Here is a 15,965-nt window from a genome sequence, read left to right on the forward strand (position 1 = left end):
CATAATATCCATTTGTCTACTTGGCTTTTAGGGAGAAGCAATATCAGGTGCTGATGGGCGAGTGCATTGCTCTTTGAATATCAACACAGAAACTGGCCGCTTGTCTGCGAGAAAGCCAAATTTACAGGTTACCTATTGTTCCATTTATTTTAGTTAGACAGTCAACTTTTGGACACAACATTCATGTGTTTGCACAAGGTTCTATGTTTCACAGCTTACATTGCTCTGTTCAATTTTTCACTAACATGTTAGTTTTATTTACCATTCAATTAAACATTTTATGTTTAATTTTCCTGGGCATCAGAACCAACCTGCATTGGAGAAAGATCGTTACAAAATTCGTCAAGCATTTATTGCTAATCCAGGAAACTCTCTTATTGTTGCTGATTATGGGCAGGTGAGGTGTTTGATTTTTACTAGATAAATTTAGAGCTTAACACAAATAAGTTAGATTTTATAACTGTTTGCTTTACAATTTGGGACGACTATCAATTTCTTATTTGAATGTTTTTTAAATGCTATTTCAGAATGTTTAGCTAATACATGAGTTTGTGTTAGGGCCTTGCAGTTGGAGTTGAGGATTCTTGCTCATCTTTCAAATTGTAAGAGTATGCTGGATGCATTCAAAGCTGGAGGAGATTTTCATTCAAGAACAGCTATGAATATGTACCCTCATGTACGTGATGCTGTAGAGAAAAATAATGTTTTGCTCGAGTGGGATCCACAACCTGATGAAGAGAAACCACCAATACCTTTACTGAAGGTAACACCTGACATGATGCCTCTTCTACAGACATTCAGTTAAAAGAAAATGACATAGATAAATGTAATAGCCTCTTTTAGGATAAATAGGGATTATGGGACAATGACTTCAATTCCCTAGAAGTACAATATCATATACATGTCACTTGGTATCTCTGATATATGCAATTCAATGTATGCTTAAGTGAATTGATGTAATTGCACTGTTTAATGCTCTTAGGATCTCTTCTATGTCAAGTATAGTAATTTGAATATGTAATGTGATAGAACATGATATTGCTTATAACAAGATGTATTTTCTGTCTCTGGTATAAAATCTTAAAATATGCAATATATGATAGGTAGTATTGCGATATAGTTGCTATGTCTGATGCTGATATAATAACTTGCAATAATGGTTTTGCGGTTTGGGTTTGTGGGTTTGGGCAATTTTTTTCCTTTGGGTTCGTGGGTGGGTTTGTTAGTATATATATATATATATGCGTAAAAATAAAGAGAAACATGCATAATTGTAAAACTAACTTACTAAGTCATTTCATAGTATGAATATACCACGGGGACGTGTCCCCTATGGTTTTGGGGTCGTACCTGTATAGGGGACGAAACGGGGATGTGGGGACGAATTTTGGCCATCCCCTGAGTCGTCACCTTTTTGGCAAATTTGGAAACATCCCCAAAATGACCAATTTTTTTGGTAGGAAACTTGGGGACGGTTCTGCGTCCCCTATCCGTCCTCGAAACTATTGGCCACCCTCTTTTTTCCAGCCAATTTGGAAAGGCAAAACGGTCTGAAAAAAATATTTTTTCTAATTTTTGCTATCCACGCGACCCCTATTCGTCTTGAAGACATAAAAATATGCAACCCATATTTGTTTCATTAAAACACTAACTCTTCTAATCATTTTTAGATTTGACATACTTGCTAAGAGGAAGAAAAAAAACATAAGAACAGTAGCAACAGTGAGGAAAGATTGTGTTTAGTATTTACTAACTATTTAAGTTGGACTTCTCCTTATTTCACTCTGATTTCAGCATGATACCGGGAGCCATTAGGCATTTTTATTTTTGCTATATATGTGTGTAATATTGTTATAAAGGAAGTATTTAGTATTTGCCATTTGATAATATTCCATGTATTGATCTTCTAAAATGTCTATGGCGAATGGTTTATCAATGTTATGATATGCATATTTGAATTCTGTCTCTATATAAAAAGAATCCCCTATGTTTTTAATCGCCATCCCCTGAGGTCCTGTCCCCTAAATTTTGGCTTCGACTTGTACCGAAAACACGTCCCTGTCCCCTAAAATGATCCCGACTTGGAAACTCGGTGGACCATAGTGAATATATCAATGTTACTTGATCATTGATCAATGCCAAATGCCAAAGATAAACATTAAATACTTGTTCATTAATCTATGTTCATAATTGTAAAGAAAATCTAACATTGAATTACTAAATTGCAAATTGAAATTTCAAAAAATAAACTAGTTCATCACATTGATAGATAATAAAGTTTGTAACATAATGATAAATGACAAATGTTTTAATAGTTTATCAATGATCATAGACTCATAGTATCAAAGATGCAAATGCCCTTCAAGGGTCAAATGGGTCATCAAAAAGAGAGGGATCAAAGGCTTCATCTTCAACTATATCTACATCCTCATCATTGGAAGCCATGTTGAGTTTATAGCTTTAGTTGGATTGATTCAATCATGAGATACATTGTTGATGGTAAATCATTACTGAGACAAATATTCTTATATATATATATATATATATATATATATTATAATATAATATATATATTATATTATATATTTATGGTAATAATATATTATTATTGTCTAATGATGATTAACTGTAGAGACATGTTTGCTCTCATATTTAAATGTCTTCATATCTGCATTTGGAACACACCAATATAATGAGACTATTGTTACATTTGTAGAAAATGATCTTATATAACTCTACATGGTTTTAGAGCAAGACTGCAAATGTAAGGAAGTGATTAAGGACATGGGAAAAAGATTCTTTTTAAATAACTGAATAAATATAAATAAACAAGGGAGGAAAGATTGTATAATTCGCGACATTGATTATTAGAGTGAAGATGGGAATTCAATTACAATTTGGCATAGAAATATATGTGATTCAATATGGTCAAAGGCTTGAAATTGTTGTTATATATTAAAGTGAAGTGCACACTATTGAAAGTATAAGTCAAATGCGCAAGCTTCCATTGTGCCTACAGTATAAGTCAAGTGCACATGCTTCCATTGTGCCTACAATGTCTCGATGTCTGACTATCTGTGCAGGCTCACTTGGACAATTATTTCCCAATTCAGCTTGTTGAATTTTCTTCATATCTAGGTATGGTTTCCATGCCACCTATTTTGGACGACAAAGTTGTCTCTATTGTTGTTGTACCTCCTCATATTTCATCGTTGCCTTCTCTAACTTGGAGGAGAGAGACAAATTGACTATATATCATGGTAAGTGGAAATGCATGATACGGGTAGATAACCAAAAAAATTTGGTTTGAAAGTGACAAAGATACCTTGTTGGTGGATTGAAGAATCTCATATGCAATAGAATTGGAGAGGCGACAGAGGAAAATTGAATGATGTTAACCTGTTCATATCATCTTCATTGACATATTGATTTGGTCTGTACGATGTTCATACATTGTAAAATTACTCCAATGTTGCTACATATGGAACCTTGTAGATAGATGTATCTACAATTACAAGCCAAGACATAGTCTTGTGAATCTAAAGCCATCCTCAAGCAATTAATCATATACAGGGAACATTGTAAGGGACAAATTCCTTGTGATGGCACGAATAATAATGAGGGATTCGCCAAGGCAAGCCTCTAGGTGCTGTGCAAAGCAGATTCAAACCTAACAACAATCCATATTGTGGCAAACTTTAGACAAAGGTGTCACAAAGATATGTGATTCTTTGAAAACACTGACTTGACATTGGCTAATTCAATTGTAGATGGCCGAACAAAGGTATGGGGCAACTTAGTTGCCCATACGATACACAACCTGGGTGCTTTGTAGAGATTGGAAACATGGACAGAGGTGTGATTTCAAATCAATAGGTTGGGATTACCTTGGCAAACAAAATACGATCGAAGTAATATGGTGAAATGACGCGACTTATCATATGAATAGTCACGCCTACTCTCTGTTGCAGCAATAATTTCCCATGAGAATCATATTACTTAGCGATAAGACAATTAAATAATAGCAATACTCCAATATAAAAGTAAGGGATTGAGCAACTTTAAAGAAATATTCTCAATCAAAGATATTGGAGGAGAAACGAATTAGAGGGGAATATCGTTATACATTAAAAATAAAAATAAAAATAAAAAAAATGATGAAAATTATCCAAAAGATCTCTTGAAACGGTATTGATCTAATTGAAATTAGACTAATAATTGTCAACGCTGATATTAAAGTCTTACAGAAGGAATTTAGTATCATATGGTTGATATTAATCAAGGTCATCGGGACACGGGGAGACTTGGAGGTCTCTGGTACCGGTATGCCAACTTCTCAAAAATAGGAGACTGGGGTACTTGGAGGCGACAATTTTTTTTTAAAAGTTTAAAGAGTCTAGTACTAAATACATAATTTGAAAATAGTAATAGTGTAAAACTAAAAGACTAAAGTATATAATAATAGTAATGTCACATTAATGTAGTGTCAAGTATTTCAAAACTCACATAATCACAATATTGTATCTCATTGGTCTTAATTTTTGCATTAAAAAAATTAAAATGAGGGCTAAAATATATCGAATTATTTAATATTATATTTTACATTTACATTTTATCAGGAGACTTCGGGGAGACTTCACTTTTTGGATTAGGAGATTGGGAGACTTTAGGAGACTTCGTCATGAAGTCTCCAACCTTTTTTGAGGTCTTTGGAGACGCGAAAAGTCTCCAAGACGTGTCTCGAAGAATTTTAGGGGGGAGATGGGTCTCCCCATAACCATGATATTAATATTGATTATAGATGAGCAGTTTTTGTAGTGTAGGGCAAGTTGTGAGTAAAGACAATTAGCCAACTTTAATCTTACCAACAACAAGTAGATTGAATTTGGACTAATCATTTAGACAAGTCATTACTTGCGAATGGATTCATCTCAAGGCAATCATATAGATCCAAAAAAAATGTCAATTGTAAATGGATCAAGGCAATAAAATGGACAACAATTGATATAATTTTGGTGAATCGTGGAAAGCTCCTAATATAATATAGGCACCAAATGCATGAAAGGTCCAATGGAAATTGGTTGCATATTGCCCAAGCACGCATAATGTAGAATACAAGAATTGTAGAAATATTATGTGATAGAATGCCGGAAAGAGATCTCATCTTGAGGAATGAATGGAAATGATTGTAGGGAATGCATGTAACCAATGTTTCATTCCCTATTTGAGGCATTCTTTGATTTGATCCATACGGACCTTCATTGCAGCATTTATATCAAGGATGTTGATGTTTAGATAAGTATTTATTATTTTAAAGTATTACACTTATTTGTTCATTTAGTCTCTTTGTTATTTGTATTTATATATGTACTATATGCGTTATTTTCCTTGATCTTTTTCCTTTGTATTTGAAGATGACCTTGCACGAAAAGAAGAATGGTACATTAGGCAACTTATGATAGTAGCTTTAAAAAAGTTGCGATCTAGAATTCATTGTTCATGTAATGATCAGGCGTGATATAGTGAGGTTTGTGAAGCAAATATCCTTGGTGATTGAGACTGAGTATTTTTTTACATTAATAGGGAGTCTGACATTTCTTCAAAGACGACATAGGAAGATTGATATTTAGGGGGAGTGATTGCATGAGGGAGTAAAGACCTGTCACTAGAAAGATGAAAGATTGATATCACATTCAGAGGGAGTTTGACAATTTATCACATGCATCCTTGGACAGAGAGTGCCTCTAAGGGAGTAGCTAGAGGATCTGACTTCCCAAGATCTTTTCTTCATAGGGAGAATTATGAGGTGCAATTCCTTGTTAATGAGTTCTCTACAGAAGTAAAGTAACTAGGAAACTCGTCTTATTCATAAAACTTCATGATTTCCAAATACCTCATTCCTAAATGCTTATTCATGTTTTGGCACACTCTTTTCCCCATACTTCTCGACCCTTCACCCTCGACCTTTGCTCTCTTACCTTGCACACCAAGGCTTTTTATGACATTCTTGGGGCAGCCTTCCATCCACCCCTCTTCACCTCCTTTCGCCTGCCTTTTTACCCCCTCCCACATTTATGAGGTGATCAGATCCATGGAGTGTAGTAGAGCTGCTGACGAGGAGGGTTTTCAGGCTGAGCTTTTCAAGTTTGGTGCCTCATTTCTGGGACCCTATCTCTCTATTCTTTTCAATAGAGTGATTCATACTTGTTTTTCGACCTTTTGGTCCAGGCATTTGATTTATACCATCCACAAGACCGGCCCTGTATCGGATCTGGGGAACTATAGAACTATCATGATTGGGCATACTTTTGCTAAGTTGTATGCGGCAACCCTTAATGCTATGCTTTCTACGGAGCTAGACATAAATGGTTGTAGGGCTAGAGGGCAGGTTGGTTTTTGGGCTGATTTTCAGATTATGGATCACATTTTCACCCTATGGGCTATTATTGAGGAGGCCAGACACAGATTAGAGAAGGTATATTGTTGCTATGTTGATTTTCGCAAAGCTTTTGATTCTGTTCCTAGGGTGGCTCTGTTTGAGAGACTTAGAGAGGTTGGTATTTTTGAGATGTTAAGTATTGCTATTATGAGATTGTATGAGACTGTAGTTGGCAGATTTAGGACTCTTGAGGGCTTATCGGATCCGATCCATAACCCATTGGGGTTAAGCAGGGTTGTTCTCTCTCTCTCTCTCTCTCTCTCCTACCTTGTTTGGGTTATATATTGATGAGCTTGAGGACTTCCTTCTGAAGTCTTCACTCCTTGGAGATGGATGTTATCTTCATTAGGTTTTGATCTCCATCCTTCTTTTTGCGGATGATGTTGTTCTCCTTGCTTCCTCTCCAGATAGGTTATAGAGACTTCTTGATGGCTTGGCTTTCTTTTGTGGTAAGACTCGGGTCATGGTCTTTAATTGCTTAAAGACCTCTCATCTTCACTTCATTTTTCAGGCTCAGGAGATTGAGATCACTCCATCCTACACTTATCTGGGAGTTATGTTGTCAGGCCTGCGTTTCAGTATGAGACCAGCTATTTAGCCCAGAGTTAATAAGGGTATGGGTTCTCTTGCTTTGCTTGAGAAACAATGTTTCAGACATCACTTCTACGATACCTTGTCTAAGCTATCTCTCTTTGACTCTCTTGTGCGACTGACTGTTCTTTATTGTTCTGTGGTTTGGTGCCCTTCTCTTCTTAGCTCGGATTGGGCTTTGATAGAGCGGGTTCAGACTTTGTTCTTGAGGCGAATCATGAGATGTCATAGGTTCACTCCTCACAGTGTTGTTTTGGCAGAGTTTGGTGCTCATTCCTTCAATCTCGCGGCCATCTTTGATTTGGTTTGGTTCCTCCATCGACTTTGTGTGTTTGTGGATAAGGCTGGGGATTGTGATTGATATTCCTACTTAGCTTATTGCTCGTTTGTTTCTACTGGCTGAGTTTGGTTCTCGGGCTTGTTGGTATGCACAGGCTTCTTCTTTGCTGGGTTCGATTGGGATTGATATTGATCGTCTCCCCCCTTTTCAGTTCTCTTTGGATGCCCTTGCTCATCTTCTCCCCTCTTGCCAGGGGTTGAATGAGCATGTTTGGCTTGACATATATAGATGTTATATTGCGAATACTTGGGTTAACCCTCTTGGCGGGTGACGCCAGTGGATGTCCTTTTATGTGGAGCACTTTTTAGAGATTTCAGATGAGATTATGGTTCGCCCTAGCTACCTTTCTCGACGGTGGTCTCATGCCCTACAGATCTCCTTAGGCTCTTTCAAAGTTGGTTCTCATCATCTTTGAGCTTGGACTGATCACCATATTGATAGTAGGGAACGGATCTGTTTGCTCTGTACTTTCGAGGAGTTTGAGACTGAGGCCCATTTCCTTTTTCGATGCCCTATTTACTATGAGATCAGAGGGAGATTCTTCTGTTTGTTTCGGGAATGCTTCTCTCTACGACTTTTTCAGCTATTATGATCAGAAGTGCCTTGTACTTTATCTTCATGGGGCCACGATGCTCCATGATAGCACAATCCAATCATTGCTTCCACACCGACACTTGTTTACTCAGCTCATTATTGCCTTTTTTACAGCATTATCTCCTTTGCATGGTGTGAAGAGGCCTTCTAGCTCTATTAGATCTATTGGGTTATCCAGATGTGTCATATCTTGGTCTGGATATTTACACCAGCAACACTCGTCTACGAGAGGCTAGATACAGTACAGTGCCTCTACACATTGGCATGCTTATCATTTAGTGACTGATTTCTTTTCGCCTAAGAATGACTCCTACTCTCTCTCTCTCTCTCTCTCTCTCTCTCTCTTTGTTTGTTGTCTTTTCGGACACCTTTGTGTGTTCTTGCTGGTGTTTGCATCACTTGTGTAATCTTTCAGTCCCATAGACCTTTTTTGGTCTTTTGTTGGACATTAATATCATTATCTTATCTTATCTTATCTAACTATCAATTTGCTACCTATATTTACTTTTTTTTAATCTGATTTTTCTTTTCTTTTCTTTCACACTAAAAAGGGAATTAATGCATTTAGAGAACTGAAAACTAATATTTGATTATGTTTTTGTCATAATTCAAATATTCCATATGTCACATGATCCTCAATTATCAAAAGTTTGAAGTCAAACAATACATAGTAATACAACAAAATTATATAAAATAAATTTATAGCAACACTATAATTGTTCACATATGTATAATATAACCAAATGCAATTTACATCTTCATTTACTCCTAGTGTAATTGAACTTTTTGGGGCTTCGACTAGAAGGTAAGACAATATCAAAATGATGACTAATTGTTTCTTCAAAAGTGTTTTCATTTATTCCAATTGTAGTCAACTCTATAACATGTTTTGCTTTTCTTTCCAATTCAATCAGATCATCAGTAAGCCGATGATTACTATGTTCTTTGATAGTCAAATCATCAAAAGGATCAATATTATCCTTGTTGGTGGAATCATGAGGAGGACTAGCCACCATTATGATTTGAGGATCAGTGTTATCTGAGTTGATAACACCATGAGAGGTCCCTTTACCTTTATGGATTGAAGGAAAATGTTTTACCAACAAAGTCAATGTCATCAAGGAATCCTAAATGCTCACATATGGCATCCTGTTTTCTCACTTGTAGATCAATAGAAGGTTGGGGAAAAGGACATCTAGTCTGTAAAGATTTGATGTGCCAACATCATAATCCTCCCACCATAACTCCACAAATAAAACAATTAAAATAACTTCAGAACTAAGAAAAAAATTAGATCCTACTTAAATCTTTTAAGCTTCTAGGACCTAGGTTCGACACCTAGTATCAAATTAAAAATTAAATGATAATTTTTTTATTGGTAGTTGTTCTGTCCTCCTTTGAATTGGTTGAGTTAAAGAAAAGAACCTTCTCCTTGCACTATTGTAAACCTCCAACTAAACAAGAACTTTTTCTTTGATCCTATGTGCTGGTACTATACTATTAATAGACATGACAACTCTTGACATGATCTCTTCATCGGGTTTGAATGTATTAGATAAGAACATTATGTTTAGGTAGCAAGCGAAGGTGTGTATTGGTTGGTGAAGTTGATTTATTTATCTATGACCAATGACACATCAAACAGTTTCATGTTTTCTTCATTTCTGCCATAGTAATGCAAAATGACGGCTTGTGCCTTATCCATGGCCTCATATAGGGTAATCTATTGGCTGATCATATCCATACACCAAATGAAGAACCTTGACCAAAGGTTTTGCCACCTTAAAAAAGTGATTTTTTTGAAAGCATTACAAAATTAGTCAAAAAAACAACATATAGATAATTGTAATAACCCCAACAGGTTATAACTTCTTCCAACACCAAAGTTCTTTATACTTTAGTTGTTTGGCATTTCGTTAAACACTTTGCAAGCAAGCTCTGATACCACTGTAATGACCCTACTCAAATCTGCTCTCAAAATGCTGATAGGGTTCATTTGAAAGTATGTGTAAATCCTTTGAACCCAAGCTCTTGCTGTAGACTTCTCCGAGCCATCATAATATGGTAACTGAAGTTTCGCTACTTTCTTCCGTAGCTCATAGCTCTGGTTCCTGTCATGTCCACATGGCATATGCTTCATCCGCACATCTATATAATCTCTAAAGGTAATTGCAGCAGTAAAATCTGGACCTCCGGCTTCCCAATCTCTCCTTAGCTGGTCCTGTATATCAATGATTTGGGGCTCTGGTACGGGCTGCTTTGGAGCTCTAGGAGGAAATGTGGGAATAATGGGCCTCGAACTTACTGTCCTAGTTTGCTGGGTGCATGACCGAAATTGTTCCCAACTTGTTCGCCTCCATTATGTGTCCCATCCTGATTATTTCCATTTTGATTATTACCATTCTGATTATTTCCACCCACATTAGCATTCAACCCCATTTGACGAGCCATCATCTGTATCATAAGCTCCAATCTTTGATTTTGTTCCTATGCTCTCAGCACTGCTGATTGCTGTCCCTATGCTAAGGTGTCTAATAACTGTAAGAATCTTTCCTTTCCCTGATCTAGACCGCCATTCATTTTGTCAAACATTTTTCTCTCTATCTGGCTATTCCAAATTCCCAATAAGATCTCCACAAGATGGCAGGAAACCGCTCTGATACCACTGTAATAACTGTAAGAATCTTTCCTTTCCCTGATCTAGATCGCCATTCATTTTGTCAAACATTTTTCTCTCTATCTGGCTATTCCAAATTCCCAATAAGACCTCCACAAGATGGCAGGAAACCGCTTCGATACCACTGTAATAACCTCAACAGGTTATAACTTCTTCCAACACCAAAGTTCTTTATACTTTAGTTGTTTGGCATTTCGTTAAACACTTTGCAAGCAAGCTCTGATACTACTGTAATGACCCTACTCAAATTTGCTCTCAAAATGCTGATAAAAGCTTAAGGAATTTCATCAAACAATTCACATGCAAGGGACATATGACTGATACAGTATTTCAGCTTGCTTTAAATGACTCTTTCTTCAATTTGCATCAATGAGAATCTTGTGCTAGAAGACTCAAAATGGACTACACAATGACCTAACATGAATGTGCAACTAATTTTGACAATATTCAATGCATATATATGATCTAAGCATGAGAAATAAACACGTACAGCCAACTGACATTTTAACAAACAGTTGGTATGCAAACTAACTAGCTGATAAATAATGAAATTGAATTGCTCAAATGACACCAGCAACTATTATCTCCTTAATTGCAATGAAATTTCTAATAAAATGCTCATGAAATATGACCAAGACTTTTAGCATTTACATGGATTAGAAAAAATGATAATGTTGGTATAATGCACACTTACAGCTGAAACTTATAACACCTAAAAAGCAATACTAACAAAGGAACCTGGTTGTAGATGACTGTAATAATTTTCTTCAATGCTGCCCGTTCTGCTTTGCTTTTTCCGATCTGCTTTTTCACTTGGTTTTTTCGGATTTGCTTTTTTCGTTTTGCTTTTTCTAATTGCTTTTTCGGATTGCTTTTTTTAGAGCTTCTTTTTCAGACTGCTTTTTCAGTTCTACTTTTTCGGCCTGCTTTTTTTTATAAAAAAATCAAACCCTCAATCAAATTTCTGTCCAAACTGAATATACCAATGAAGAACAATATGAAATGGCTGAGTACCACTTCCAATGTGCAATCCTTTAGAAGGTCTTTCACTTCCTCAGTTATGCAATCTCTTGAGAGGTATTGTTCTCAAGGATTATGCTGAATATTTGTAGACTATCAAGCTCCACAAATGCTCATAGAAGATGTAGTTGAGTTACCAAATCCCGTATATGCAAAAGAGAGGCAAGCCCTCTATTTATTCACTTTTCTAAGAAGTTATTAAGAACTTCTAGAAGCATCCATTATAAAAACTCATTATAATGCACTTTTATAATTAAATAACTTTATAAAATAAAAAGTGCAACTCAACTTAAGATTATAACATGTAGGCCGCGTATAAAAAAGTAATGATAAAATAATATCTCCAAGAGCATAATAAGGCATCCAATCCTCAAATAAACGCTAGAATGACCCTCTCATCACAACCACCAGTCTACGAGAGTCCGTGATAGACTGATTCAGCACGCAAAACAATGTCAACCAAAACGAGGACATTACAATAATTTCGTGTAAACTTTATGCTTGTATTTTATCAAGGTTGGAAAACTTGGACTTCGTAATAACTTGGCTGACCCAAAGAATTTTAAAAATTTAGAATCACCAATTTTTTTTCAAAAAAATCGACACTTTTAGCAAACATTTGAAAATATATATTTTCTTAAAATATTCTTAGAAAGAGACATGTAAACCAAATTTGTAGAACATACTGTTTTGAGATATCCATCATATACTAATCAAAGGTTTGAGCTAAATACATATCAATTAGAACTTACCAGATTAACATAGAATTATTTACCAAAAAACAAGTGTCATCTTAATAAAAATAAGCTGAATACATATTGAAGTCAAACTTCATGAAATTGCTACTTCTGAATGCATATTAAGTTCAAGTTTTAGTATCGATGAAACCTAAAAGTAGAAATCATAAATCGCGTCTAAGACTAAAACTCAAAAGAGATCGCTATTGTTGGGCGGCTGGTATTGAAGTAGTTGCAACATCCTCAATAGGTGCCTCAAAGGAAGCTTCTGATGAACGATCAAGATCTTGTTCCTCCTCGCATGTTGCCACTTCTACATTGCAATGATCTTCATCATGATTTCAGCTAGCTGATCATCACTCAAGAAAGGATCCACAAATAATTGCTGAATGAGGAAAAATTCACCGCTGAATGAAGTTGCTGAATGTGTTGTTTGTGAATGATCAACGAAGAGCTTCCATTGATTGAGTTGTCTATGGATGATCAATGAAGAGCCGTTGCACAAATGAAGACAAAATTTCCACAAAAGACTCTTGTGAGTTGTGGCATAATATTTATTAACACGAAAACCTAAAATGCAAAAGAAGCTTGTGAGTCGTGACTTTTTCAATGATTTTCTAAACGATTTTTTGACTTTATCAACGAGTTTTACGGGAAATATTGAGGTGATGTTTTTATTAAAATCATTGCTGAGATAAATTACGATTATATTGTGATCCAATTTTCTGAGCGATATCTTGTGCGTTCGGCGATATATTGTTGGTTTTTTTCAACTATGGTATTTTTTTTATCCTGGCTAGCTACTTTTCTCTTTGAGTCTGTCCTACTTGGTTCTTTTGGAATATGGAGATTCCATTGTGGCATTTGATGCAAACATTTTGTTCAGAGAAGGAATTGCAGCAAGAATGCTTTGCAAAGTGAGGATGTGGCTAGCGAATTGAAACCTTGGTCATTCAAGTTCTTTTAAATTTTTTTGCTCGAGTATGGTTGTACATAAATTTGTTAAGTTTCTTAGCATTTTTGAATCACGCATTAAAATCGATAGATCAATAATTTTCAATACTTATAAACTCTCTATAAATAATAATTGATATATTCTATAGATATTATATTAATAGTAATTTCAGAACCTCACAATTTGTTTTGATTTTTCTCGTAAGTCAAAATTCACACTTTTGCATGCTACTTATATTTATTGGCAGATAGGAGTGTTATAATGAGCAGGATGTAAATACTGCAAAAGACTTTTTTTATTTTATGTTTGCAATGGTTTTTAACATTCCTGCCCCTGATCAAATATAAATAGGGAGACATGTCTAACGATAGACGTGCCCCCCTTCCATGTTACATATGCCTCTTTCCAAGGCTTGCAACCATACAATTGCTTATGACATTCACTTTTTATTATATTTGATACTAATCACAGATAAGTAAAACAATAAGTAATTGAAGTTGACAACTTATGCATATATAATATGCAAGTACATATCATAATATATATTTATATATATAATTTCCATAGTTATAAACTTCTTCATTTACTCATGCATAAGAGTGAATATTTATTATGTTACATTTTTTTGTTCGACTAAAGTGACAGATTTGTAACGCTCCCTCTTAGCTAGGGAGGATAAATAAATATATGATTATTAATTACTTAAGTTTAGTTAATATGTTATGCCCTCGGATATTTTCTTCAAGATGTCCACCATATTGCATGGCATATCCACAAATATTTTGCTACAATATATCCACCACAGTGTATGGCATATCCACAAATATCTTATTAAAGGTATCCACCATTATCTAATGACTCAAAATGTTCATATGGTATGGGCACACATATCACTCACATGATACCAACAATAGGGACATTATAGTTCATGGCATGTCCACGAAAATTTAAGTCCACCATGACATATGTAATATCCCCTTTTTAGCACTCATAGCATGATGTTGTCATTAGCCTATTTTCCCACGGTCCCGTAGGCTAACCAGGACATTAAAGGGACTTAGAGGCCATTTGGCCTAGATAGTTTCAGTTGCAGGTCTTAATGAGGGGTTTTGAGGCAACTTTGGGCATACTTACTATTTATAGTAAGTCATCTTGGACATGGTCGGACATCTAGGGGCAGCGGTATGTCGATGGTAATTGTTTAAAATCGACAAGAAGACTTGTTTATCATTGATAAGCTTTGTTATGCATTGATAAAGCTATTTTATAAAGTTAAATTTAATATTTAATTTCATTAATGCATAGACTATAGTTTGTGGGAAATATTTAAATTTAAAGAGTCCCTTTTATTTTATAACACATTGGAGACATAAGTTATATAAAGGGAGTTATGTTTTATCCCACATGGAGAAAACGAAGGATTGAGCTCTTGTGAGAACACTATAAAAGAAATAGAAGAGCTTCTTTTCAGTAGGCTGGGATGAGATTAATGTTAAGCTATTGGATTTCGTAGAGATCTGATTATTGGGCTTGGAGGACGGAATCCCTCTTTGCTAGCATTCTCTTCGCTGTTGGAAGACACAGTTAGGAGGATTAATGGTGTTTCCATTCAGGAAACACATTCGGCTTCAGTGGGTGCTTTCGCATGAAGATTTTTTAGGGGTTTGAAAGTGCAGGTTCATGAATATTGTATTTGCTACAGTGCATTGGTGTGATCTTGCCAGCCTGTTGAGATTTCAGCGTTGCATGTCAGTTTAATGAGTTTGCATGTCAGTTTTGACAACTACCCAAATCTTGCATGTCATAATTTATGGTTGCATGTTGCTTCTAATCAGCTGCATGTCAAAATTTATGGTTGCATGCTACTTCTAATCATTTGCATGTTAGTTTTTGGTAAATTTGGTGGTTGCATGTTGCTTCTAATCAGCTGCATGTCAAAATTTATGGTTGCATGCTACTTCTAATCATTTGCATGTTAGTTCTTGGTGAATTTGGTGGTTGCATGTCAAAATAAAGGAAATCTATGCACAAATATAACACTAGAAGTAGATCTGGGCATCAAGAAGAATCAGAAATCAGACCAGCTGAAGTGTTTGGCTACAGTGCGGATGAATAGTGAATTTGCTATAGTGTGTGAACAGTATTTGCCACAAGTTTATTGTTTATTCTTGCTGTTTTGAGGGTTTGGAAGGCTGCCAACTACATCTGCAAAAATACTACAGCAATTAATTCCAGGTTTCTTCTGTCAAATTTTTATACTTTGCATTGTAGTTGTTAAATACGAGACTGATATTTGTCGTAGCATGTTAAACAATTGTATGAGCACATTGACATGGCAAAAATTAATATTTAATTAGCAAATAAGAAGTTTCAGATTTTCCTATATATTGTAGTATGTGTGCCAAGTGTTTGACAAAAATGCTATGTTGAGTTATTAAGCAAATCAATTGATATCATAAAGTAGCTTGCAAGTTTTTTTATTTTGGAAAAAAATAAATAGGGGAGGATATTACAACATATCTATACAATATAACTCATAGATATCCATAGAATGATATCTTCATATTGATTTACAAGATATGGTTTATCACAATGTGCTTAGATATCAATCA

The 15,965-nt window shown here is 35.4% G+C and overlaps 1 protein-coding gene across 6 annotated transcripts in view; it reads left to right on the top strand.

The window, feature by feature from the left end:
• Nucleotides 1-15,965, top strand: part of LOC149528867 (DNA polymerase I B, chloroplastic/mitochondrial-like) — a 122,391-nt gene that overhangs the window by 78,788 nt on the left and 27,638 nt on the right. For 4 of the 6 annotated variants that reach the window (XR_016358309.1, XR_016358311.1, XM_089807916.1 and 1 more), the window contains exons 7-9: nucleotides 32-127; nucleotides 305-397; nucleotides 569-763. Coding sequence is in view for 2 of the 6 variants with exons in the window: in XM_089807916.1 (XP_089664042.1) it covers nucleotides 32-127; nucleotides 305-397; nucleotides 569-763 (384 nt within the window). In the remaining 4 variants the exon portion in view is untranslated. Of the gene's footprint in view, nucleotides 1-31; nucleotides 128-304; nucleotides 398-558; nucleotides 764-15,965 lie in introns of all 6 variants that reach the window. The other 2 variants (XR_016358313.1, XR_016358312.1) reach the window with 1 other exon arrangement.

Source organism: Cupressus sempervirens, chromosome 11 (genome assembly GCF_028749045.1).
Source record: "Cupressus sempervirens isolate cs-2001-9-10 chromosome 11, ASM2874904v1, whole genome shotgun sequence".
In the NCBI taxonomy this organism is placed as follows: domain Eukaryota; kingdom Viridiplantae; phylum Streptophyta; class Pinopsida; order Cupressales; family Cupressaceae; genus Cupressus; species Cupressus sempervirens.